The sequence below is a fragment of the Anopheles coluzzii genome, chromosome 3 (genome assembly GCF_943734685.1).
Source record: "Anopheles coluzzii chromosome 3, AcolN3, whole genome shotgun sequence".
In the NCBI taxonomy this organism is placed as follows: Eukaryota; Metazoa; Arthropoda; class Insecta; order Diptera; family Culicidae; genus Anopheles; species Anopheles coluzzii.
In genome coordinates, this window is record NC_064671.1 from 92,350,272 (window position 1) to 92,378,229 (window position 27,958).

Genomic DNA, 27,958 nt, shown 5'->3' on the forward strand with positions numbered 1-27,958 from the left:
TCGTCGCTTACCTTCTTTTTTTTTGGTTTAATATTCAAAAGTCGATTAGAGACGAACCACACAAACATACATGGAAGCCGGACGCGCGCTACTGCTGACCGTGTTTGTGTATGTGCTTTGGTTTCATTATACAACGATTGTATAATTACACACAACTCGTGCCACGGGGGGAGGTTTTCCCCTATCTATCTTTCCTGGTGTGCTTTTATTATGGGTGTGTTGGTCGATCATCGTGCTTGGGGCGGTTTTGTTTTGCTTTATGTTTTCGCAACAACAAAAAAAAACGCTCTCGATCGGTTCGGATGCTCGTCATTAGCAACTTTCTCCACTCCCGCAGCCAGCCGCGCACGGACGTTGACCGCTTCGCTGGCTCGCGGCCGAAGTGTTTCTCCCTTGCCCGTCCCGGAAAAGTCGCATTTATGTAAACGCTTGCGTTATGGCGCTCCATGACACGATTGATCGACCAGGAGGGAATGAGGGGGGGGGGGGGGTAACACGTACACCCCGCGCCTTCCCTGTACGGGCAAACTATATGGGTCACTGGGGGATAAAGAGCGTTGACGTGTTGGCCACTGATAAGCGAAAAGGAAAACAAATCGACCACATCATCCTCCCAGTTCCCGGACGATCACACAAGCACACACACACGACCCTGCACAAAAGATATATGCGTCACTGTCCAATTCTGTGGGCCGAAAACAAAAAGGGCCAATCGCTTATCATCACTTCGGCGGGGGGAGAACCATAAGATAAACGGACGAGTTCAGTGGCCTTCACCCGCTTTTCTTATCGGTCATTCGGGGTTTCGAAGGGGGGTTGGTTTTGGGCTCAGATAGTGGAAAGAATTGCAACTAACTGCTTTTGTTACCCCCTTTCCTCTTTTTCCAGAATTCGATGGCACAACCGTCCTGTGCCGTGTGTGCGGTGATAAGGCGTCCGGTTTCCATTATGGCGTCCATTCGTGCGAAGGATGCAAGGTAAGTGCCTTGTAACATTGTACCATGTGCTGTAGAAATTCATAGAAAAAAAGGAAATTGTGATCAAATATTCATCGAAAAAACTGCAATCAAATTCAAAGAAAAAGATCTAGAAATAATGCTTAGAAATTGGAAAGAAGACTCTGGAAATTCCCTCACAATGCTGCAACTAAACCTGTGCGCCTGTGCAAGGTTAGAGACTTGGACGGCGAGTTGTACGGTTCATAAATTTCCAACAGGAAATGGCCTCCAATCGGAACCTTCCTGCAAGACCATGAAAAGTGTAAAATATTGAAGAGTGTTGTGACCTCAAACTCATGGAGAAACAAACCAAAAAAAAGGCTTCACACGTAGACCGCAATGAGGAAATCGTCGGTCATCATCCATCGGTGGTCACGAACCTTCCAAGCGCACTTGTGTGTGTATACCCCGAGTTATTGCTGCTGGAAAGGTTCATTCACTTTTTTGGGGTGGCCGCACACCGAGCCGAGTGGTTTCATAAATTGAACCTTTCATCCCCCCCCCCCCCACCCTCTTCTTCTATGCCTCATTCTTGCGCGCTAAAGAATACGGCAGAGGTTACACACAGAAGCCATTCACCTTCGAAGCACGTCGCTGCGGGAGAAAGCTTCTCGTGGGCGCTCCGGAAGCGCGCGCGCGGGCTCAACACCGTTCAGTAACCTTTTTTGTGGCTTTTTTGTGGTGTGTTCTGCCATTCGGAAAAGGGTAAAGAAAGAACAGTTTTGCTAAGGGAAGATTTAGAACGGCCGAAAGCAATGTGCCTCGAACGAGTGAGAGAATAGAAGAAGCATAGAAAAAAGCCGATAATCATTGCTAAAGGATAGCATAAAGCAGAAGCATAACTGGACAGTTGGAAGAAGAAAATAGAAGTAGCTGAGGAAAGCAGAAGCAAGAAGCAACAACGATCTAAAAATAGCTTCTTGTAACAAACAAGTAATAGAGCATTGAAGAGCAAGAGCCCTAAAGATAAGAAAAAAAACCAAGTGTTGCAAGAAGAAAAAGGCGAAAGAAAAGAATGAGTTGCAGAACGAAAGAGTTGAGAAAATGATGAACAAAAAGAACGTGATGCTTCTTAGTACCAGGCAGCAGAGAAGAGAACTAACCAAACCAGAATAACAGCTGCTTCTGGACGGTGGTGGGTGGGTGGGCCTCTCTTGCCGTTTCTTCCTCTGGTCAGCTGTGGCAGGCAGGCAGGGCAGCCTGGTCGCTCCACAGCATAAAGGTTAGTGACCCAAAACGCATCTCTCCCGGTTGAAGGTGTACGTGGCCTCACTAATGGTGTCATGGTGGAAATGCGCGACCCGAAAGAAGCAGAAAAAAACAACACCCCGGGCAGAAGGGAGAGAACGATACATCATTGGCTATTGTTTACCTTTCTCGCCCGGGTTGGTTCTATCGTTGGGTTGGTAGCGGTTGTAACTGTTGTGTTGGGAATGGACACACGCTTCATGCAGTTAATAACGACGCAACAAGCGACGAACGCTACAGCCCGCGCTGTAAGACATGCAACCGTCCAAGGCGTCTCTCTGCAATCTGGGAAGGTCTTTAGAAAGGAGAGGGCCTGCGGTGGCACTGACACGGCTCTTGTAAAACGGCGTGAGAGGCGTGCAAGAGGCCGATAAACTTCATTGATCGGTCAATGACTGTGGTGTGTTGGTAAGGCCTAACGTCGTTGGCTCTAGAACAGCCGGCGCGGAGTTGGAATAGCCGAAGAAGCAGGCAGAATATGAAGAGAACCGGTCCACTTGCGGGCATTCTGTTACATCGCGCTTATGCTCTGTGTGTCCGAGTTTGGAGTTGGAACTTTGAAGCCAGCTTGAAGTTACCTCACACACTCACTCTAAGCTCCTTAGCTCTCTTACCCTTGAAAGACGCTGCTAGTGACGGTGAAACTGGCTCGATTTGACATTTCAACCTCCCCACACGACTCGATCAGCCCGACATTGGATGCGTCCAGTGACCCCTGATTCAATTGCACCCTCCCGAGCTTTGGTGAGCTTTTTGGTGCTTTCTAGAATCTGCACGCTCTCGCCCTCTTTTTCGCTCTTTCGACGTTCACTTGCGTCAAAGCCTGCTCTGTTCTTAGTATCTAAGAATCATTCTCTCTCTCTCTCCCTATTTCTCTGGTTCTCTTTGCCTCTCATTCGTGAGTGTCGATGGCCTTTAGCTGGGTGAGTTTATTGACTTCTTCGCCGCGCTCTTTTCTACGCCTCCGAGCCATGGCCTCGCTTTTTCTCGCTCGCACTCGAGCGGGGCCCACACAATGGCCCCATACTATCTCACCACCAAGCCTTGGCAAGCGAACGGTTTCGTAAGCTCTCTCTCTCTCTCTCTCCCTCGCCACTAGTATATGTCCTTGAAAGTCAAGTCGCTCGCTGCCTGTGAGTCGCCAAAGTTGCGTGAATTCTTGCTGCCCGGGATGCTTCCGACGCAGGCAGCAAGGTGCGCGGTGCGGTGTGTTGCAATGTTGTAATGCTCAGGCAGAGCCCGCACACTTTGCAGCATAACTCTCCGGGGTGACGTAGAGTGAACGAGACAAAGAGAGAAAGAGAGACAAAGAAAGAGTGAGCAAAGCGGTGCATAGTTTATGTGAACGGAATTTCGTCGCTTGCGGCTCCGCGGGCGCGCTTTTGCTCGCTTGCTCGCGCGCGGAGAGCAAAATCCTTTCGAATTTCAATTTCTAGTACAAGGGCACAACATTTGGTGTGTGTGTGTGCTGTGTTAATAATTATGAGTGGAAGGGTTGTTTTTTGTTGGTGCTGATGCCTGTTTGCTGCTGCTGTTGAGAAGAGGTCCCCGCTGCGGAGTGAGTTGGTCTTGAAGCGGCGTGAGGTTGTTGAACTTATCGGTTTGCAACCTTGTCGAGCCGCGAACCACCACCTGGCCTGGTGTGACCTAGTTCCTTGCTCCCTTCACCCTTTCACCCACACCAGCGCGAAACGCGTCGGTGTAAGCAACGAACCCGCCCCGAAAACATCCAAAAACGCTTCTTCCACGATGTCCTGCGCAGTGTTTGTTGGGAAAGGGTTAGGCAAAACCAACTTTCGAGAAGCAACAACACACTGCTGACAGCTGGCACACGGCCACTAATTAGCAAACAGTTCGTCGGCCCGACCCACACCGCCGGTGTTAAGAGGCGCCGGAAAAGGGCCCGCCCCGAAGGTCGTCCAGTCGTCGTCCAGGCGGTTCGCGCCACCAACTCTTTTGCCACACACACTGGTGGTGGTGGTGGAACACCTTTAGCGATGCGATACTGATCGCTGGCTGCGCTTTTGTTGTGCAATCGAGGACTGTGAAGAGTTTGTACTGTGCAACACCAGTGCAGTGGATCGGTTTCGTCGCTTGCTTGTGTTGTCTGCGTTGTTTTCAGATGCGGGCTCGTCGTCGAAGTCGTCGACCGACCGACCGACTACGCTCTAGCCAGCTCTCTTTGCGTGTCTTTTGCGGGCTTGTCAAGGACAGGCAGCAGCAGCCACAGCACCTGGCCGTTAGATGCTGGGCGAGCGCGCAAGGTGGTGTGGCGCAATGAAGGAGACGAGATTGGGATTTGGGTTTAGGCGCTTGGGTTTTTGCAGACAGATTTTGCCTTAAGGTTTGGTTTTGTCTACTGCAATGTGCAATACACACCACACATTTGCACCAACACGTCGTGAGTTATTGGTTGCGAAACTCCGTGGGTGTGTTTGACACGGGGCGATTGGTTTTAATTGACGATTGCCAACGCCGTGTAGGAAGATGTAGGCCACTGTGTTCTGCCTCTTTCCGGCTGTCTTTAATGTTTGTCATTTACGTAAATAAATTAAGAAGAAACAGTTCTTAAATTAAAAAAAATGGCGCCAAAATCTTAACCCGAGCGGAATTAAAGCACGCAACAACAGCCCATCACAGTGGTTGTCGTAAAATTAAAAGCGTCACACTTTTGTGCGGGGATTGTAAATGTGTTGTTGAAGCATTTTTCTCCTTCCCCACACCACCCGATCGTGCACACTCTTTGAAAATAAAAATAGACCATTTATTGACCCATATCTCACACGGGGTGGTGCACGCGTGCGTCTATTTCCTGCTCCCCCTTCCTGCGTGCACACACAGCCACACACACACCTCACTGCTCTGCTTGCGTCAAAGCACAGCAACCTCCGCCCCTCCCATGAGCTATTTAACTCATGTAAAAGGGGTGTTGGGGGTGTTGGGGGGTGGTGAGAGGTCCACCATCATCAATTTCGTTCGTGAAATGAAGCGTGTCGTGGCGGCTTCCTCTCTTCTGCTCTGTGTTTCTGTGTTATTTTTGCATTTTTTTGTTATGTTCAAACTCATTTCCTTCCCCCCGGGGTCTCCCGATCCCAGCAGCAGCAGCAGCAGCCACGAGGAGTGACACACTGACTCGGTTTCAAATTGGGAACCTGGGCACATGCGTGCGTTTTTTTTGCGCGCCCGTTTGAGCTTTATCTGTGGTCCGATGACCAACTTCTTGGTGCTGGGGGCCGTTAAACAGCCGTCCACGCGGGGCGTTTTGTGCGCGCATGGTTGCGATTACCGGTCATTCACCTGTGCGACTTTGCAGACGCAATTGTGTCCGGCCGTGTTTTGCCTTATCACGACCCTTCGTTTTTTTTTATTATTTGTTACAACGGAGTCCAGATGGACATTACAATAAAAAAAACATTAATGAAACATTGTGGTGGCGTTTTTTGGGATGAGGACGAGTTCAATTAATGAGCAAGAAGTTGTATTCTCTCTCTCTTTGTCTGGTCCTAAAAGAGAGGATGACCGAAAAGAAGAACTCGCCCTTTCCCTCCCCCCCCCCCCCCCTCAACCTGGTCCGGATCGAACGCATGCAAAACCGAAACGCGCCTGACGACACCCGCGGGTTGAACGAACTCGAATGGCCTCGTTCTTTTATCTGCCACCCTCTCCCTCGCTTTCTCTCTCTCTCTCTTTCATGACCGCTGTACTTGCTTGCCTTTTTTCTCGCTCCCTTCCGAAGGGTGGAAGAGAAGCGCAAAAATGTCGTCGCACACACACACACGCACACACACACACGCTTCTCTTGCTCTGCTGGCTTGAAAGCAATGCCCTCGAAAGAATAAAACCCCCAGCCAGCCCGCTACGCTCTGTGGCTGCTGTGTGGGAAGGAGCGAGAAAGCGAGACCTCTCCCGTCCCGCTCTCTCTCTCGTAGGCGTCTGTGCATGTATGTGCGACAACAATCTTCTTGTGGTGGGAGTGGAATGTATGCGCCGGGGCGGAGGAGGAGGAGAAGTATTGGCCTTGAGATTTTATGAGGCCACCCCCTTCACCCACCCCAAACCCACTCACCGACGTTCTACGCTACTTTTCGTCCCTTTCTGCCCGGCGGTGTCTCTCTTTTGTGCCTGAGCGTCCATTTTTGTGCCGTCCAGCTGTGTGGCGTTGTGCTGCTATGCGCGTGTGTGTGCATGATCCCAGTAGGCAAGAAAAGGAGGCTCGAACTTCGATTCTGCGCGCGAGCGAACGAGAAGCAGCAAAACAAAGATGGCCGCAATAAGGGTAATGGCTTCTCTCTCAGCTCTACTTTGTTCGCTCTCACTCTCTCGTTCGCTCTCGCACCACGGGTGCGTGTACTACGGAGTGAATTGCGTGAACTTTGGACAACAAAAGCGTTCATGCGCGCGCGTACCGTCGTACATTGGCCCCGGCCTGCGTATTGATGGCGCAAGAGGCACATGCACTATTGCCGCTCTCTTTCCGCCCCCTCATTCTCTCAAATGGATTGTTTCCTTTCCCTGTTGCTCTCACGCAAAATTCGTTTTCGTTGTTTCGAACGGAGAGTTCATTTTGCATTCATTTTGTCTCTCTTTTGTATGTGACTGGCCCGGATGTGGACGACCTGCATTTTCTGTTTTTGGGCTGATAACGTTTCCCACACACACACACACACACTGATGAGGAGGGCGGTACAAAAATGCGCTAAATGTGGAAAAGTGGAAAGCAAAAAAAACGTTTTTTTCGTGTAAAACAATTTTAAATAAAAAAAACAGATTTCTAATGTTATGGTAGAGTCCATTGCACCCGCACGGGGTAAGCGCACACACGCGACCTAGAACCGAATGTCGAGCACCGGAGCGCAACACTTTACCCATCGACACGACGGTTCATTTTCCAGAACGAAGGCGCCATGAACAGCGCGAAGCGTTCATTTCCAGAACGTCAGAACGCGGCGGGCAACCATAGGCCCGCGCGGCACGACCCCTTGATGGATGAGGTCGACGACCATGGAACAGTGGATAGGCCGCGCCACGAGCGGCGAGCGACGTGCGAGAACGAGAACGTTCAAAGCGGGGCTTGCGGAAAGGTGGGGCAAGTAATTTAGGTCATCAACCTTGCATGTGGGTTACTGAGGCCAACGACACCGAAGCGTGCCCGTCGTCGTCTTCGCCATTCGTCCCTCGTTCCCTTCCCCATCCGCTGCTGCGTCTACCAATGTATTTCATCCCTTCATGCGCCGTTATCATCATCCTTCTTTTCCCGGTGGTGCTTTGTCTGCTCGGCAGCAGCGTGCGTTTTTTGCTTTGCATCGGCTGCCCCCGAAGTGCAACAGACGGACAGCGAAGTGCAACATCGGCTGCACGATGGTGGTGTGGTGTATGTTTGCCAATAAGAAGATCTCGCTGCATTCGGGGTTTTTATCTCTTTTGTTTATCTTTTTGCTTCGCTGTTGCCGCTCTTTTTGCTGCTTTTTGTTCTGGTGGCCGATTTTTACGCCTTACCCTTCAGCTGGAAGGCAAGCGCTCTTTGTTTGCAGGCGCACGGGGGTTCAAGTAATGTTAAAAACCCCAATCAAAAGGGTTACACACGCGCGTATGGAATCAAATTTCCGTTTATTGGTTCATTTTTTGTTTGTTTGCAAAACGTGTGTGCAGAAATGAAACTTAAATAAAAATTCCATATCCTGTTCAAATTGGCCGCGTGTGTGTGTGTGTGTGTGCGGGTAAACAATGACAAACAATTGCGTCACAAATCGGCGACAACGGTAAAGCGCCGAGCCGCGCGTAAAGTGAAGTTGTGCGTAAAAATGGTGTTTATACTTGCTCATTGATTGTTTGTTTGTTTGTTTTTTTACGACTTTTTGTTATCTTCCATTTTTGTGTGGCCAGTTTCGCGGGGTTTTTTTATGACTTCAGGAGTGTGTGTGTTGGTTGTGTGCGCGTGCATTTGGTGGGTTCGTTGCTTGTTTCGAGAAAATTCCATCCAACCGATAAATGCTTACCGAAGGGTGGGGGGAGGGGTGCCACATGCGTCACCCTTTGCCCGGGTACACACATTTCGAGCGTATTCATTTTGGCGGACAACGTTTGTTTTTGCTTTTGCACCCTTATTTTTGAAAGATATTTTCTGTCTTTAATGAACAATGTTATAACAATTTTATAACCGTAAAGGGAACATCCCGCCCGAAGTCAAGACAAAGATGTACACACACAATGGCCAAAAACTGCATTCGGGTGGATGCAAAACGATGCGAAAAAATCAACTCACTCGCACGCAACTCGCAGAAGCGTTCAAGCTGACTTACTTGGCTGTTTGTGTGTGCGTGCGTGTGTGTGTGGTTGCTGCTGCCTGGGGTTGCCCTGGGTGGTTGACCAACATTCCACCCCGCAGTACCACCACCACCACGCACCACGCAACACAAAGCGAACTATACGCAGAGCGCGCACGAGAGAGAGAAGGACAGAGAGCTAAGAGCGGCTAAGAAACGAACGCCAAAGGTCTTTGCTCTGTTAATGTGTCAATGCTACCCGCAAGCAAAAAGGGGGGGTGGGGACCATCTTGTTTGTAGCATGTTGCTCGTTCTTCGTCACGCACACGCTCTCGGAAGCATTCTCTCTCTCTCACTCACACAACCGGCTCGTTGTGTGTTGCCCCATGGAAGAACGCTCGCCTGCCGCCACCATATGGTGACGAAAAGTGCGTCGAGAAGAGAACGGGGCGCACACACACAGACCCATGCAGACGGAAAGGGCCTCAGACGATCGTCGTTTCTAGAAATTACGCCCGACCGGAGAGAACCGTCCGATGCAGCAACCGAAACGTGACCGGTTGTGTTGCAGCATCTTTAAAACCGCTGGCGCGTTTAACAAATCATTGAAAGGGTTTGAATGTTACCAAAAATATTATGCTGATTTTGAAACTATTTTTAAGAAATTAACCCCAAAAAATAGAGACTTCTTTTCGTTGTTCTTGAGCGATTGGTGTTGGACCAACGTCGAATGAATTAGTGTGTTCATTTTGTGCTCTTGCTCTGTTACCTTGAAAGGTAAACTCACACGCGTTTCGGTGACGTTCTGCGCGTTGGCATTTTAGCAATCTCAACCCCAACAGCGCCGCACGAACGCGTCACGAAAGCAGTGGCGAGAATGAGAAATAAACGAGTTTGTTGTAAAAGCCGATGGAGACGCATGGTACGTGGTAAGAAAGCACGTGGCGTCTAGCAACAGAGACAAATAGAGCGAACACAGAATGAGCGCACGCGAGCGAGAGAGGGAGAGAATGAGATTGAAAACCAGATCAAGGGAGTTGTGTTCTCTCGCTTGAATAGATTGCTCGGTGTATGTAGGAGCGTACAGGAGGGAGATTTTGCAACAGTTCGTTTTAGACCTAGTAACTATGGCTTTTAGCATAGAATGAGAATCATTTTTCACTATCAATTAATCATATTAATCTAACAAAAAGCCGTCTTATTCCTGCTCCAACTTGTCTGAGCAGCCAGCTGGTTTTTGGGATCTTATTCCCCCAAAGTAGTTGGAATATCCCCTTTCATCGTCATGTTCAACGACCCCAACGCTTGCCCTTTTGCCACTTTGCGTACCATCGTTGTTTCCCTTTTGCTTTTGAATGCGCCCGCGTGTGTGTGTGTGTTTTTGTGCTCCTTCATTCTTTCAACGGTGCTTTTTCTTTCTTCTAATGCGCGGGGTGGCACAGCGCGCGCAACCCGTGCGTTCGCCGTTCAAAAAGGCTATTGACTCGTAACTGTTCTATTACGTGCCCCGCGGTGCTGCTGCGTTTGTCGTGCTCTGCCAAACCCACCCACCCACCCGATGGTCGTCATCGTTTTGTTGTTGTGCGCTCCCGGTGTGTGTGTGTGTACGATGAATTTAAATTATGCTTTGCACAAAACGCCTAATGACTTTGTGTGTGTGTGTGTGTGCACCGGACTGTGCAGCGCTGAATAAAAACAATTCATCGCCGAAAAGTAATACTATTTCATAATATTCCGCTTCCCTGTCCGCGGTTCTCCCACTAACCCACCCACGATGATGGAAGAGGGGGGTTCGTCGCGTGGCCTAACTGTAACTGTCATTTAACTGTTAATGCGGCAAAAGGGGGGAGAGGGGGTGGGGAATTTGTTTGTAATTTCTTTTCATATTTTTTGTTGCGTTTGTGTTGTTGTTGCTGTTGCTGCTCATTTGCATACTCATAGCCCTCATAGCAGTTACGCCCGTTGTCCGGGTTGGGGTCAAAAGCCTGTGAATGTCGAGCACCAGTAGTATGATTCACCTAGAACAGCCGTTGCTACCTGGGCCCCACCGCGAAGTGGTGTTCAATACGGGAAACAGGATCAAAAAGGTGGACATTCCAGTTTTCACCAGTCGTTTCGAACCATTCGGAATTGGATGACTCACAAATGCGTCCTCCTTTGCTGGCATTAATCATCGTGCTGGATTTTCCAGCATTTTGTTTTGGGGGGCGAAGCTCAAGGGAGGGACCACATCCCTCCCCCCTCCCCCCTTCTCATGCAGAGGGTTATTGACATTTGTACGCAACGCAAATGGCAGCGTAGTAAAAACATGTCAATCCATTATCTAATCCATTCACACACACACACTGCGAAGAGAGGTTACTGAATGTTGTTGTTGTTTGTTTCGTCTGTTGATGATGAAATTGTTTACATGTTATTGCTGCCATTGCGAACGTAAAATCTCTCACCAGCAGCAGCAGCACCAGCAACTACTCGAGCGCACTTCGAGAGAAGGAAATGGAAATGTGAAAGCAATTGGAACTGCCTTGCGCGGAAATGGGGAAAAGTGCAAGTAAAACCGACACTGTTTGGCAAGCGGATAATAACAAACGACTCACGCAGAGCAGATTTCAGAGTTCAACAACCCCCATCTGGTGGTGGGCTCTTTTCAAACCGCCCTTCCATCGTTTACTACTCCCCCCGTTTTCACCTGACGCGCGCAGCACGAAAGGGAAGAGAAGGAAGTTAAAGATTGGCCGGCATCGCGCACCGGTGGTAGAAAGTGTCGATGATTTTCATCTTTCCCTTCACCCCCCTCCCCACGGTCCTTTGGATGGGTGAGAAGATAGGGCGAACAGAGCGACAGCGAAAATGATTGAAACAAAAAACGCTTTAAAACGAAAGAGGGAGAAAGAAACACACAAAAAAGTTCCTAAACGAAACAAACAAAACCCTAAAATGGAAGCAAAAGGAAAGGGGTGGATGGAGGAGAGAGGGGAGGGGGGTGGTTCACATTGCAAACGCGCGTTTCGTAAGATGTTTTGAAAGGAAGCGCAAAGCGGAGAGCCGGAAAATCCCACCCAATTTTTTGTTTGTTTTCGGGGCCTTAATGCGTTCATTTACCCCTAGTGTGCGCGTCCAAAAGGGAGGAGAAAGCCCAACGAGCCTAATCCCCCCCGAAATACGAAGAAGAAGCGAAGCAAAACTTCAAAATCAAAACAAAAACAAAAATCCAAAACAGAGCGAGAGCGAGAGAGAGAGAAAGACAGATTCCACCGCTTGCTATGCGAGATGAACCCCCCGCCCGCCAAAATGAAAGGGGAGAGGGAGGAATTACACAATACTATGTTTACTTGGATTGCTCTCTTTCTCACTCTCTCTCGCACGCCTTCTCTCTTTCGCGTTCAATAAACTTCTAATGGTTGAAAAGGAAAAAGGAAAAACAAACGATGCTCCAAACAAAAACAACTAAATTAAAACAAAACGTACGTGAACGTGAACACGAACAAGAGACGAACCCAACCGCGAAAAAGGGTTGTTACTGTGTATGTGTGTGAGGGACCGAAAGAATGCAAACAAGCACGGTCGAATGTCGAATAAGGGAAGAACGCACGCGGTAAAGGTAAAGAAGGTACAAGAAATCAAAATTCGTGTACACATAAACAAAATGACGCGATTACAGCCCCGGATCACCCCTCCGTGCGTGTGATTTTTGTTCCTTCTTGGCTGGAAACCTCCCTCCTTGCGGGTGTTGTTGTTTTGAACCGCCCTGGGGTCAATGGACCTCAACCATCGTAGCGTTTGGTGGCGGGTTAGTTTCACACTCCTTCGCTTGCTGGTGGTGGTGGTAATGTAGTTTTTTAACACAATTGCATAATCCACACAAACGACGACGACGACGACGACGACCGTTCGCGAATCAAGTCAACCCGCGCGCGCCACCATCTCTTCGTTACCGAATCGGCCGTTTCCGTTCCGTCTTCAATTATATATTACGAGCAGGATTTTTATGCTGAAGATGGAGAGAAGGAGGAAAGAGAGAAAGAAGGAGTGTGAAAGAGAGCGCGCGAAAAAGTGAAGGAAGAAAGGTGGCAGATATCACGCGGAAATGCCAACTCGATCATCATAAGCACTGCGGCAATCAGTTATTTTTGCGTAACCAACTATCAGACCTGAGAGTGAGAGAGAAAGAGAGAAAGCGAAAGAGAGAGAGAGAGAGAGAGAGAGAGAGAGAGAGAGAGAGAGAGAGCAACACCATGATGGCGTCCGATCGCGGCTGGAGCAATGACGTCGCGGACTCTGCTTGAGCAGCCGGAGCAAGATCGGTCATTCACTTCCTCTATGCTCCGGCCATTTCTGGTGTGTGGCAGTGTTGGTGAGTGGACATGTTTTGACCAAAAATAAACCCTCCCAAAAGGGGGTGGAAGAAGTGGATGGGAGAAAAACTCGCTGCCACCGCCAGGCACAAAACCGGGTTTTCCTCGCCTTTACGAGACGCGAACGGAACACGGACGGGCAAAAGGCCCGCGTTTGGAGTGTGTAATTATAGGTCGGCGGTCTAAAATCCCACTTCTCGATCGCGGATCATGCTTTCTCTCTCTCTCGTCTTCTTTTCTCGTCACGATCGACACGCTTGCTGGGCTCGGCGTTTATATGCGCAAAAGGTTTCGATCGCCACTGCGGGAGAGAATTGCGTTCTCGTCTTCTCTTTCTCTCTGTCTCTTCCTCTCTTGGTGAATGATGGGAAGGGCAATGACTTGTCCGATTTGCTTGTCGGTCGCGATCCCCGTCATCCCAAGGGGATCAACCCGGGTAGAACCGCAGCCAAAAGGAATATCCTCCACAAAGCCCCATGTCTCGTCTGCTCCTATCATATTGAACCTGCCAAAGAACCTGTTCGCTCCAAAAATGACCCATTTTTGCTTGCTCTCCCACCCACCGCACATCAAGAAGATAAAGAGATGCATCCACACAAAGGATGTGTGCCCGAGTCGGCGACCGAATAACAATAAAGCACAATAATAACGAGATCTGTCTGGAAAAGTAGATGCTAACAGAGCAAAGTCGAGCAATTTCTCGAACGCAAATTTACTCTTCTGCAAGGGAAAGAAGGGTGCTCAGATGCATATCGCGGGGGGGAAGGAGTGGTGTGATAGAATTGCAAATAGCAAAGAATGTCAGCACGCACAAACAAAACAGACGAATGCAACTGGCGTCTTGTGGCGCGAGCCGCCAAAGACAAAGAGCGACCGATTTTGCGTCCCAGAGAGGTCTTCCAGAGAGGTGAGAAAAGGGCGCGGATGAGAGGAGACCCACTACTAAACTATGACTAGCACTAGCAGCAGCAGCAGCCCGAAATGAGAACAAACGTCAAACAACAGTGGCGACCCTTTTTGTTGCCGCTTTAAAGTGTCCGTTTTCTAACGGATAAATGGCGGTCGCCCTTTCTCGGGGGTTTGCTGCCAACGCTGTAGCATACATTTTTAGCCTCTCCAGGCGTTATTGGTTTCCCTGCCTTGCTTATTGCCCTTTTTTTCGCGCGTTTTTCTTTGCCCACCAGGGGAGGACCCTCCCCGTCCGTGCGTGTGTCAGTGAACTCTCTGTCGTTCGCGTACTGTTCTTGGCGCGCAAGTCGGCGCTTCACGTGCGTCTCCTAAGACCAAAGTATCTGGTCGATTTGTGTATGTTGTATAGGACGTACTTTTTTGTGGTAAACAACCATTTTGATGTGTGTTTGTTTGGATATTGAGCCCTGCTGTGTTTGAAGGGGTTCGTTGTCTAGTACTGATATGCACAAAAAAGCGTTCAATTTGAACAATCTTTGATGCTATATCAATATCTTCTTAATCTTTCCTTCACACCAACTTCCATACACTCAACTTCTTCATGTTGGACCTGAAGTTGACTCGTAACGATGAAGAATGCCTGCTGAAATTCCTCCGTTTTTGTGTGATACAGCTGAGCTGGCGAAATACCGCGAACCAGTTTTGCCGACTCCTGCGAACCCGCCCGGCGACTCATGCTAAACATGATTCACCCGCCCCGATGACTGACACGGAAAGGCCGTTGACCCAGCACCGGCGCCGTACGCTTTACTGCCGAAAGTGTGAAAAATTACACCCTTTTTGGGAAAGCCAGAATGAACCGGCGGAATATTGTTCAACACTCGTTCTCCTCTTCTAACTCTAAATTCTAACTGTACTGAAACGCCACCCGCCAGTGCACACACGTAAACCCCTTTTCCTGTATTATGCAAACGGTGGGGGGGAGGGTCACAAAACATGATGTTGTCACAATGTTGGCGGGCGCGCGCGCCCGTGTACCCGGAGCAGATTTTCAAAGGCTGATATTATTCAAGCGGTCGCGGTGTTTTGTTTTCCGACCAGCGTGTGTTTTTTTTTTGTCGTTTTTTGCACATAAAAACACCACCCCCAATGTTGTGTTGGGTAGGTAGTCCGCGATGTGTGCGTGTGCAGGAAAGGCAAGAGAGTTAGTTAAACAACAACCCCGTTAGGATCTAAGCGGACAGTAAAGTTTAACATAACGTCCCCATAAGGAGACGGGGGGAGGGGGGAGTTGGCACGAAAATGGCCTCATTCCACCTTGTCCTGCTCGAGGGCCGTGTGTTTATGTGTGTGTGACTGTGCACATTTTGACCATATACACCCGGACCCGGACATGAACGCGCAACGCAGTCGGAACGAAAGACAACAGACGATCGGGCACTAGCCCACCCCCACCCCATCATGATCGCTGTGAAAGCAGTGGCAGGGCATAAGGTGGTGGTGGGTACCACAGTTGGTGAGAAAAAATTATGTAAGCCTAGCAGCAGGGCGAGCGCGCGCGCGCACGTTTTTGCGTGTATGGCGGGACAAAAATGTGTGTCTGTGTGTGCACGATCGTTCATACAAACTGCACGGGGCGATCGGAAGGAAAGGTCTGTGTGTGTGTGTGTGTGTGTGGGCAGGAGGTGGTTGCGCAAGCAGCAACCAGCAACAACAACGCACGGCGGGTCGGGTGTTAGAAACCGCCACACTCTCTTTCAGTTTCGGAGAAAAGTTCGTTGACCTCCTCACCATGCCTGCGCGGAACTCTAACCCGCTATTTGCTATTTTTTTCACCTTTCTTTCCGACTTATAGTTCCTCTTTCTCCATTTTTTGTGAGTTAGTAGTGGCACAGCCTTTGACACCAGCTCGCGCACTCGAGAGGTTCAGGTTGCACTCGATGTGCGCGCGCGCGCGAATTGTAAGCTGGATTGATGATTGCGTACATGCAACACAGTTCCGTGATGGTAGCAGCAAGCGATACTAAAATTAAGTTGATGTTGATTATAAAGCAAAGAAAAAAACAGAATTTGAATAAAAATGATAAAAGCAAAAAAAACATTGAAAAAATTAAAAGTAAAACATAAAACTCATAGAAGAAGTAACATAAAACGTCAAAACCAATCAACAAGAGTGAGAAACTGTTAGTCAAAAACGGTAGCAAAAGAGAAAAATTGTAAACTAAACCATTAACACACAGAAAAAACAAGCGAAAGTATGAGATGATAAAAACCAAAGATGATAATTATAGCATTTGAAATCGAGAAAGACGACAGAAACATTGAAACAGCAATTCTAAGGTTGAAATAGTCCCAACCAATTAGAAATAGAACTTCAGCGAGTGCCCCTCCACCCCTCATTCCGGTTCGAGTGTAACCACAAGAGCAAGCGCTCCTCCCCACCGAAAGTGTCAATGAACCTGCGAAAGAACGAACGAAGGAACACAAAACCACCTAGCGGGTGGGTAAGTGGGCCACCCGTTCTGTAGAAGGGTCTGCTAACGAACTCATTTAACCTTCCCGGTCGGTTATGTTCTTGCCGCTGCTGTTTCGCCTCCCTTCTTTCATCGTTTCCTCGCCCCATACACACACGCGAAGCTTGACACGGCTGGTGTGCACTATTGACCTAATTAAACATCGCTCCCTCCATCCCCCCCCTCACTAGCTCAAGTTTTTAGATCCTAGCTAGGCCGAAGGATACAAGGCGATTTCCATATGCGCGCGGTTCGGGCAACAAAGCGAGCGTTTTGATATGCTACTCGCAGTTCCAATTTTTCCCAATAAAATTCTCAGAATTGAGAGCAAACTAGGGTGACATATACTCGTGCACAGTCACACAGAAACACACACACACACATGGCAAAGTAACGGAGATCAGAGAAGAACCGAGCGAATAAGAAATGATCGCGAGACAAACGATCGGACTTTTCCTCGCACATACATACACACACACACATACCCTTTGCGTCCAACTCGGTCAATGAACTCTCGGTGTGTGCTCTCTCTCTCTCTCTCTCTCTCTCTCTCTCTCTCTCTCTCTCTCTCTCTCTCTCTCTCTCTCTCTCTCTCTCTCTCTCTCTCTCTCTCTCACACACACTCAGGTTCACAGAACAATTGTTAGTGACGGAGGATGAATGGAGATGAGCGCAAACGAGCGGGTGGAGCGAAAAGCCAAGCCACAAGAGGGAGAGAAAGAGAGAGAGGGTAAAATATGCAAAACGCTCGACCAACCCCTGTCGCCGTGTGTGTGTGTCGCTGTGGACCAGGAAATTGCGCGCGCGTTTGCATCGCCGGGTCTGGACATTCTCTCGTTCTCGTACGTTCGTTCGCACACCGGGAGAACCTCTGCTTGCATGCTCTGTGACGTCACAGCGGTCGACACACACATACCCCGAGGTCTGCGACAGGTCTGGCGAGTAAATGCGCTCCCTCAACTCTGCTGAAGAACCATGGCGATGATGGATGTGCAAGGGGAGAGGTGCGAGAGAGAGAGAGAGCGAGGGGGTGGTTTTGTGTATCGAAAGGTGCGCGTTCATTCACCTTTCATTCGCGCCCTGTTCCCGGGGTCCGTCCGGTTGGTGACGCATATATCGTGGGGGGAGCCGAACTGGAACTCCTTCTCCCGCTGCTTGGGAAGCTACAGATGCAGAAACATACGACACACATGGGGGGGGATTTGTGAAGTGAACTTCCCAATATGTGGGCAAAAAATGAGGTCAAATTTAGAACTTTTTTGGGGAAAAAGGGCGAAAATCTTTGAAATTCTTCAACGTGCTTCAGAAGTTCTGGAAGTATGCGCCCTTCTATATTTTCCTTTTTTGAGAAGGAAAAACATCTGAGTCAGTGTCAATTCCGAACCGACATAAAGCACGCTCAGACTTTGCTCCCCTTTTAGGTTCCCCTTTGCTGGGTTTGCCAGAGTCATTCCCAAGTTTGTTCCTCTTTTTTTGCGGAAATTCCACCCCGCTCCACATGCACAGAATCAGAACGAAACATGCTTTGCGCGCTCTCGTGCATGAGCCGCACACAGAAAGGTGTGCGAGACGACGAACCCCCTTCCGATGGGGAGGTGCGAGCGTTCATTCTCGTTTCAGGTCACCTCCCGCGCGCTCTCTCTCTCTCTCTTTCTCTGGGTCGCCGTCACCGTGCCGGCCAGTACCGTGTCAGGTCTCTTGAAGAACAACCACTCTCGGGGGAGGCCAATGAACTTTTGCGAGCTCTTCTATCGCGCGCCGTTCGCTTACGGTGAATCCGGTGACGTCGTCGTCGTCATCGTCGGGTGGTCGGCTTTTTCGTGCCCGCCTGTGTGTGCTTGTATGCCGAGGTTCTCGACAGAGGCCACTGACCGCAACCCGACACGAAACGAAGCGAAAGGGGTGGAGAGTTCGCGCGCGTGTGTTGTGTTGTCCACTTCGATTGCCACTCTTCTTCCTCTTTTTTTTGTTTGTTTCAGATCATCTGCGGGGCGACTTCTTGTGTCGCCGATGCGAGCGCCACAGCTTCTTGATTGTTTACACCACGGCCTACCTCGATTAGTCTGCTGCTGGTGTGTGTATAGATGTGCCGATTGCGCAAAGACAAAAAGGGCTAAAAGCGCGATTTACAATCGCCTATGTATTTAGAGCATTGTGCGCAACAACACAACGGCGTCTAGCGTTAGGATGGTTTTGTTAAAGCAAAGGTACACAAGACACTTTATAAATATACAATAAATGTGCACTCAAAAACAGAGACAGCTCCAGCTGTGTGTGCGAATAAATATCGAACAGGAAATGGGACCAATACCTGTGCGAGTGCGTCACCGATGTGTGGTTTGTTTCGGCACAAGTCCTTTCTTTCTCAAGAAAGGCGCTGAATCATGGGCTTCAGCCAAGAAAAAAGGCTCTCAAAACAAACAAACAAAAATGGCACCCTGATTCATCCATTATCATTGGCGCTTGAAAGGTTATTGTTCGATTTTTTATATTTTACACCTTTTTGCTGACCCAAAACAGAATGATTCACACCGTGTACCCCTTCGAACCCTCTCTCCCGGTGCTTATCTGCCTGCATGGCTTCACTCTGCTCTGCCACACTTTCCCCCTCCACACACGTGGAGAGAAAAAGTGACAGGAAGCGGCGAACCTTTTGGCCAACATTTTTCCCACCCGAACTTTCATCCGATGGCCAAATTTCGATACACATTTTGCGGAATGCTGAACGATGGGGCTGTTTTTTTCTCACGATTTCCTTTACCCTCACGCTCGAACAATAAACCACCACCACCCCTCGCAAAACGTAACAAGATCCTCTCCCGGCCCCAGTGCTTGAACCCCGAAAAAGGGGTTTATGTTGTGGGTTGGGTGGCTGAAAATCGTACGCAATTTTATCCGTTCACCAAATTTGCCCCTTCCCAACGGGGGGGGGGGGGGGGGGCACCCGCCCCGACGACTCATCATAATTGGCCTCACTTCACAAATTCCTCTCACTTTCTTTCCTCGCAAAAGCGGCAGCAAGACGATGACTACGCGCCTTCCACCATCACCACCACCATCGTCTTTTCTGTGCTGCGAGGAAGGAAAAGAAAGAAGAGAAGGTACAAATAAAAACACCCCTGTCCAAAGTGTGTGTAGGTCCTCCGGGAAGTGGGATGCGGTGGAAAAGGTGTAAAAAATGCTTCCAAATGCAAAAAAAAAAAACGGCTCGTGCGCTCTCCTTCCCGCAAAAGGGGTTGGTCGCTTGTGTCGAGATTCAGCCGACAGAGAGGGAAGAAAAGGTGGCCCCCTGTTTGTAGCGCCCTCCTCCCCCTTTTGATATACAATGGACGGCCGGGGCAGTTTCGTAGTACTACGCGAAGCACCGATTTTACGTGTCCCTCCGTACGCGCGTTATATGAACCCTTGTTCCTTCATCCCTTTCTTGCCCACACGCACACGCTCTCTCTCTCGCTCTTTCACGCACACACAGAGAGCAAAACCCATGGGCCTTGTTTTCCGTTCGCTGCTGCTGCTGCTGCGTGTGCGAGCTCGAGCTCTCGGTGGCCCCGTCGCCGCTCTGTGTTTTTCGGGGTGGATGACCAAAAAGTGGGTCACGAAACCAACACGGCCACCCTCAGCCGACGCCGCCACCCAAGTCAGCGTATAGAAGGGGGTGCCAGGGGGGGATTGGTGTCTCATTCCACACACCCACCCAACGAACCCACCAGCGTGTGCCGCACGTCACGTACCACCAAACCCGTGCTCGTGGTGCGTGTTCATTTTCGCTCCCGAAGCGTTCACGCCGCCGATTGCAACACAGCGATGGCGAATGAACGCCGCGTGAATTGTCAGTGAAGAAGGGGGAGTAGGGAGTGCGTTGGTGGTGGGGGAGGCCATCGGCAATGACAGGTCGTTGAACTGAGGTGCCTGTGCAGTCGCGCGGTCCCTTTTGGGGTTTGCAAGGAGCAGCGCAGCTGAGGCAAAAATAACGGGGACTGTAGTGTGTGCAGTGTGCGAGCGTGTTGGCGAGAGAGAGTGAGAGAGAATGAACCTAGTCTAGCTCGCTCACTCACACTCACAGCGGCACGATTACCGAATCAGTTACCGCTCTACACACCGCCGCGCTGCTGCTGCTGCTGTTCGCTGTGTTCATCCGTTCAAGCGGGGACGGTTGACGCACGGCGACGAACCGTTGGCATTCATTCGCAAACTGGACGCGCCTGCGAAAGCATCGTTCGCTCTGTATATCGCTCGTCGTCGCCGCTCGTCGCCGCGGGTTTTTGATTCGTTTGGCGCTCATTTGGGTGTTAGTTCGAGTGCAAGAAAAAGTAAAATAATTGCGCGCGCGGAAAACAGATCACAAAGGTTGCGAAATCGGGGGAAAAACGTGTTAAAAAAAAAACACTTCGATACATTTTGTCGGAGTTTTTCCTTCCAGAAGAGTGCACAACCACGTTTCCCCGGAAACAAGTGCACACAAGAGGGCAGAAGCGCTTTGGCTGTGTGTGTGTCTTGAAGCCTTCTTCGACTGGAGTAAAAAGTGTGAAAAAGTGTGGCAAACCACCGCAAAAGAAAAGGAATGCAAAGTTTGTGCCGCCACAGCAGGCAGCTCAGGATATAGAGTGGCGTGCCGCCCGAGAGATTGAGAAGAAAGTGCGTGTGTTTCGTTGCGTTGTGGCGAGGAAAAACATTCCCAAAAAATAGATTGCAGCAAAAAGTGTGCAGCGAGCTGCAGGGAAGTGCATTTAAGTAAGCGTGTTTATGTGCGTGTGTGTGTATGTGTAGCGTGCACGGTACCGTCCTGGAAGGATCACACTGTCCACTTCCACCACCAGCAGTAGCAGCAGCCGCAACAGCTCAAAGATGGAAAATTCACGCTAAATTCTACAAAACACCAGGCGCACCCATCGCTCGGCGGTAACAACGGAACGGAAAATTCTTATAGGATTACAAGTTCTAACGCGTGTTATAGTGTGCGTGTGTGTGTGTATCAAAGCGTGTGTTTGTGTGCTTGTGAGAGTGCAATTTTCAGTGCAGTTTGGTGGGAAAGCAAGGGCGTAAAGCGTGTAGCGAGTGGAAAAATGGGATGCAGCGCCGTCCAGCAGCAGCAACAAACAGCAGCCGCCCAGCAGCAGCAACAAGGACAAAGCTCGCAAACGATGGCACCGTCCGGTACGGTCGTGATCGTGCGGCAGGGTGCCGCCCCCGCATCACCTCCTCCACCTCCCCCTTCATCACTACCTCAGCAATTGGCGGAAGCGCCCAAAAGTCTGAAAACGAGCCACAGCGCGCTGGTGAGAATCCTCGAGTCCGCACCACTCAATGCGGCCAAATCAACTCCACCACCGCCCACCACCACCACCACTACCACCGTCCCACCGGTGGTGGCCGTGACGCCCAAGATTGATTTCTGCCCGTGGAAAAAGACAACGATCGCCAAAGAGTGGTTGACCGCCCAGGGCAGTGTGAAGCAGCGGGAGGAAGTGCCACCGGCGTCGGTGGTAGTGCTGGCTGCTGCCGCCCCTCGGTTAGAGGAACAACAGCAACTTGTCCAGCAGGAGCACCAGCGTGTAGTCATTTGTGCCATCGAGAAGAGCAGCGGAGAGCAGCAGACGAAGGACGGATCGGATGCGCCGATCGCCATGGAAGAGGACGAAGCGATCGAGGCAGGGTGCGAGGAGGATGAGGAAGAGTATGAGCAGGAGCTGGAGGCACGGTTGGCGAGCAAAAAGGCGCGCAGCAGCAGCACGTGCAGCAGCAGCGGTAACAGCTCCTGCCGCAGCCGGGAGTCGTCCCTGTCGTCGGCGGCCTCGCCCGAACCGCACAGCAGCGGGGACGAGAGCAGCAGCAGCAGCAGCAGCAGCAACAGTAGCAGTGGACTGTCCACCGGCGGCTGCACCTGCTCCTCGTCCGACCATCTCATCAACGATCTCTGCCAGCAGTTTGAGGAGAATCTCTGCGAAGATCACGTACGTTTAGGAGCAGGAGGAGGGCGATCACAATTTCCTTTTTGTTTGCTTTTCATGCTTTAGGAATAATCATCATCAAAGCAAAACATTGAAACACTTTACTAACAATCTTTCTCTCTCTACCTCTCTCTCTCTTTGTGTGGCCAGGGTTTCTTCCGGCGGTCGATACAGCAGAAGATCCAGTACCGACCGTGCACGAAAAATCAGCAGTGCAGCATACTGCGAATAAACCGCAACCGCTGCCAGTACTGCCGATTGAAGAAGTGCATCGCCGTCGGCATGAGTCGTGACGGTAAGTGACCTTTTCTCTACTCTTTTTCTTCTTTTACAAACATCGCTTGGATTGACTGGTTTCTCTAAAGCTCGTTTGCAACGGTGAGGGACATTTCAATTAGCTAATTCGATCGAGAGGAGGAGATATTATGATCATAAATTGCACTCTTTAACGACCATCGATCCACCCGAGCGACAACAATGTCCGCCACTACTGTGTAGAAGACTGCCTTGAACCCCAAACCTAATCCATCTAACCACCACCACCACCATGGGGGTTTGTCCTTCCTTTTGCGCTCTCTCTAAACGCGCTCTCGCTCCAACTGGAAGCGATCGCATGTTGGACGACCCTCCGCGGGTTCCAAAACAGCTCGTCTCCGCACGCGAAGGTCGAACATTAAAACTGCCATCGAAAATAATAATATTGCCCACGAAAACCCGAAAAGCGAATGGGCAGAAGATCGAAATGGATGGTGTGTGTGTGTGTTTGTGTTGCACATGGCTGTCATGGACGCTGCTGCTGCTCCGCCGTGCCGTGTCCGAATTTTTGGGTGTGAAGGACACAGCAATCTTCGGTCAGTGGTCCACTTTTCGGCGGGTGTACGTGTGTGTCTGTGTCATTGATGGAGATGTTTCGGAGTAGCGGCTCCAAAAAATTCGCTCTCGCGTTGGCCTTCGGAGATAATTTGGGTTTGTGGATTTGTGTGTTATCTCGGGCGCTCGGGGGTGTTGATTTTGGAGGTTTAGGCGGCGACGACGGCAGGTGAGGTGATGTGAAAAGATATGTAAAGATTAGCCAACTGGGGCTGCTCCAGTTTTGGGAAAGAAGGGAGTGTGGCGCCACCGACCAGGCCGTGCACGTTCCAGACTTCAAGGCAGCGGGCTTTTGAGGTGTACGTTTTGTTTGGAAATGTAGCGAGCTGGGAGGTCAACGGCGCAACACTCTGCAAACAAGAAACGATCTCAATAAAGGGGTAGAAGGTCAGAATGTTCAAAAAATGGGATGCTTAACATTACACTTTGTATGTAGCGCTTCGTTGCGTAGCGAATCGTCTTGTGAAACCAAGCACAAATCATCCTCACACTGCCCGAGCGCGCCCAAAGAGAAGGGCCAAAGGGACACAGGGCCACCACAAGCAACAAGCTGGAAGGAAAGGGGGGTGCATGGGAGTCGACTGTGTATAAAGCTCAGGGCCAAACGGTTGTTGCAACTGCTGTGCGCGCCTTTGAACGGAACGAGATGCACACCGAACGACAAAAGAGAAAGAGCGAGAGAGACACATACCGAGCAAAAGGGGTTGCAAAAAATACCTTCGCATACAGTTTTTTGTATGAACCCCTCTACCTCCACCTCCCCCCCCCCACCCTCTGCATTTCGTGTCGCATGCGCGCAACAGTCGCGGACAACCCCAGGGAAGGGACACCCGGACCGACCAAGCGACGAACGTATCACGTCATAGACCGAAAGCGAAAACGCGCGCCACCGTCGTGTTGGCTATCTCGCTTACTCTCGCAAAACCCCCCTCTTTGGCTGGTATCTCTCTTGCTCACTCACCCCGTCGCGCAAAGGAGAGCCGAACCGAGCGAGGCCATCGCGCGCCCGAGTTCAACGACCGTCTAACTGGGCCATAATCATTTTGAACTTTATTTAGGTCAGAAAAATAAACTTCCCCCACCGTCCCGCGAGCGCTCTTGCTCGAACCGTTCCATCAGAGCGGGAGCGAGAGTGAGATGGAGCGACCGATCTGTCTCGCTCACATGTGTTGTGACAGTCATGCCGCGCGGTTGGTAGGGGGGTTTCTCGCCTGTTGTTGTGCGACAGAGAGAACGGCCGCAAAAGGGTAGTTTTTGAGAAGCAGCGAGAGAGAGAGAGGGGGGTTGAAACGACGGCCTAGTTTGTTACCCCCGCCTTCCCTGCGCCTTCCTCACACTCGTGCACTCTCTCACTGCCGCTCTTTGCTAGCCATTTCGATGCTCCACCACAAGATCCAACGTTCATTTTGGTTCATTTTGGGGAGGGTTGCTTTGTGTGCCAGAAAGAGTGCGCAAGTGCTCAGCAGTACGCGGGTACAGTAATGGACGTGCTCGCTCGCACCATTTCAAGGTAAATTCGTTTCGTTGCGCTCGTTCATCCATCGTTTGGAGCGTTTCTTCCGTTCCAATCGACTCTTTCGCTCTCTCTCTCTCTTTTTCACACACTGTAGCCACCCTTAGTACGCAGCTTAGTAGGCCGTAGGTTTTTTTGTGCCTTCGCTCTGCTAGCAAAACCCCCACCCCTTACACTCTCTCGCTCTCTTTCTTACCTTCGGTGGAGCGCAATCATTTCCACTCGCTCGTCGAACGACCTCCGTTCCAAATCGGAGTGCATTCACCTCGGACCAAGCTGCCCCCGACCAATACCCCGTCGCTCTCTCTCTCTCTCTCCCCCTTCCCTCCGCTGCTCTCTTGCAACCCCTATTTCTACACACACGCGCCCGCTGCTCGGGGCGTTTTACTGGGTCGAGGAGATCGAGCTCTGGCGGCGAAGGTTTTTTTTTGGTTTGCTTTTCGGGCGGCGGCGGGAGAGCTGCAGAAGTGTTGCCAAGTTTCACTTTCTCTCCAACGGCTTGATGTGCTTGACTCCTCGGTCTCATTATCACCTTCCGGCACTGGAGGGTGTGTGTGTGCGCGCTTTTTTATGCCATTAATTTAGTAGTATTTTTTACAATCTCGCTTTATTGGGTTGAGTTAATCTAAGAGGAAGATTGATGGGTTTGATGTTGGTCGGAGCTTTTTATAGAGCCCGGCAGCAAAGGCACAAGTGTACTTGTTATCTGTGCCCCCCTTTTCCTCCCCCCGCTCCATTGAGTATGCGAGCGGGCTGGCGAAATCGCTTCCTTTTCCTTTCCATCCGTCCAGCCATCCGTCCATCCCCCAGCGGAGACGCCGAATGAATTATGTGTTTCGTAATCGCGCATTGAATTCGTTTTCGCCGTCGGGCGCATCCGCTGCGCTCCACACACTCGCTGGGAATTTCAATCAAACCTCCCGAACACCTTGTTGTGGTGGAACCAATGTGTGCATGTGTGTGTGTGTGTCTGCAGCCTGGGCTGGGAATTGAAACGTGCCCGAAACGGATTCCCGTGTGCTAATTCGTCTCACGCACACCTCACAAATGCACGCTCCTCGGCCCGTTTTGCCGCGTAACACGCACGGGGGTTTCGGGTGAGAAACTTTCGCTTTTCTATTTTTACTCCAATCGCCAGCCGTGGTGCTTGCTGCGCTCCATTAGAGTGTGTGTTTTTGCTGCTGTGTTGGTGCTGCTTCCCGAATCGTGGCGATCGCGATCAGATTAGAGACGACCGGACGACGCACACAAGCATCACCCTAGCGCGCACACACACACACACAGTGCAAATGCATTCAAATTAGAATGTGCTGGTGTCGCAAAGTTGGAGGTTTACTGTTCTTTCCAAGAAGAAAATGAGCTGCTTTTGTGTAAAAATAGATTAAGAACAATTTTAGAAAATTCAAAATCAACCTATAATTATGCAAAAAGTATGCAAAATGTTTCCACTATTCATAAAATCTCACTGTCTGTTCATTTTTCAATGTTCATTCCACCCTTCGCCACACACACAGCAAGCGACGATCGCGAAGTTCATGGAGCAATTCATTCGAGCGAGCACAAACCGCTCGAGCAGTTGGGGGGATTAGTTCATGCGAGTTTCAAGGCTTTTTCACCCTCTCTCTCTCTCTTGCGCCTGTATCGCCCCAAAACCACCCCCTTTATACGACCCTCCTCAAACACTCCATTTGCCTCTTTGTGATGCGTGACAGAGCGATTGAGCGAGCAAGAGAGAGAGAGAGAGAGAGAGCGAGCGATCGGGGTGAACCTTTCCCTCTCACACGCGCTCACGACCATTTGCTGCTCGTCGTCGTCGCCCAGGGGGTCGTTGACTCTTATTTCGGTCATGCAGGTCGTTCACTTGTTTTACAATTCATGCGAACTGGCCGAGCAGCAGCGGCAGCGGCAGCCAACCACACAAAGCAAATGGGTAGCAGCGCGACAGCAACAGTATGGTAGACGACGAACCCCCTGCCCGCGATCCGCTCGTCGCAACCCTCCAGCTTCCTCCTCCTTTGCGTGGATTTGCGCCTTTTGTGTTGCACATGGGAGGGAGGAGGAGGGTGGCCGCCTTTTTGCCCTTCCTCTCCCCCTCCCCGCCACTTCGTGCCGTTCATCTCGCGCGGCTGGACTAAAAAATTAGGTTGCATGGTCGTTGTCCTCGGGCATAAGAGTCTCGGGCCAGCCCTCCCTCCCCCCAGCTCTTTTCGCGCATCTGTCCGCCGTGCCCTTTCTCTCCCTTTTGTGGGGGGGAGGGCTGTGTTGGTTTGGGACCGATAATCTGGAGCAACACACTGCTCTTCTCCGCTTGTGCATGGTTTGTCTTGTGTGAACAGGCGGGGGTTGACGCAGATAATGAGGAGTCTGAAGGGTGGTGGGTGGGATATGGGGGGGGGGGGGGGTTACAGGGAGGTGGCAATGCTTGAGCAATCGTCATCGTTGTCGCGTGTGCCGAGCTCTGCATAAGCTAATGAACACACAGACGAGAGAGCGAGAGAGAGAAAGAGATAGAGCCGCGCTTATGAGTCAATGCAAAGTGTGTCTCACTCACCCGTCTGTGTGTGCGGTTTTTTGCACATTCGGAAGAAAACACAAGGAAATCATGACCCATTTTGTGATGATGAGGCGCGCGGGGCACGTTTTGTGTTTTTGCAACTGAGCAAATAGGTGATTTATGTTTAAATTGTCTTCTTTTTTTCTTTCTTGCTACTCTTGAGTGTCTCTAGGGGCACAATGTTGCTGGGACTGTTTGAGAGGCTGTCTGAATAATAGGGCAATGGCTCAAACTTATATAAAGTCTCTACATACAAAGAGGCGCCCAGATGACCGATCATCGATCATCATGCAAAAGGTGTGTACAAGTCTATCACACCTTTCCTCTCCTCGCCTCCTGCCTTGACGGGGTGGGGGCAACACGGAGCCGACACGATTTCACTTTCCCTTTTCTCCTGCGATCGTCACATCTTCCTTTCCTCGCCCTCATCACCCTGATGTGTCGCGAAGGCGCTGGGAAGCCATCCGTGCGTGCAAAATGTTTGAAACATGTCAGCATGTCTCTCTCTCTTTCTCTCTCTGTCTCTCTCCGCACGAAGCAGGAAGTGAAACTTTTACTTGCTGTAAGCCGATCTCCGATGGTGAGGTGATGGAAAGAGACCGAATGCTCGCTATCTTTCTCCCCAATGGCTGCGGCACTATTTGACGAGGGAAATACTTTCACTTACTGAAGGTGGTAAGCAAGCATGTATGATCGAAGCGTCACCCCGTGCTTACTAAGCTGCTTAGTAAGTAGTTTTCAGTTTTATTTTGTTTAAATTTATTGTTACTATCGTACATTAACATTT

The 27,958-nt window shown here is 50.4% G+C and overlaps 1 protein-coding gene across 8 annotated transcripts in view; it reads left to right on the forward strand.

Annotated features, from left to right (window-relative positions):
* LOC120959062 (ecdysone-induced protein 75B, isoforms C/D) overlaps positions 1-27,958 on the forward strand; it is an 89,269-nt gene that overhangs the window by 42,453 nt on the left and 18,858 nt on the right. For 7 of the 8 annotated variants that reach the window (XM_040382208.2, XM_040382210.2, XM_040382213.2 and 4 more), the window contains 2 exons: positions 889-977; positions 22,385-22,529. In XM_040382208.2, the coding sequence (XP_040238142.2) occupies positions 889-977; positions 22,385-22,529 (234 nt within the window). Of the gene's footprint in view, positions 1-888; positions 978-19,996; positions 22,238-22,384; positions 22,530-27,958 lie in introns of those variants that run through there. The other variant, XM_040382206.2, reaches the window with a different exon arrangement.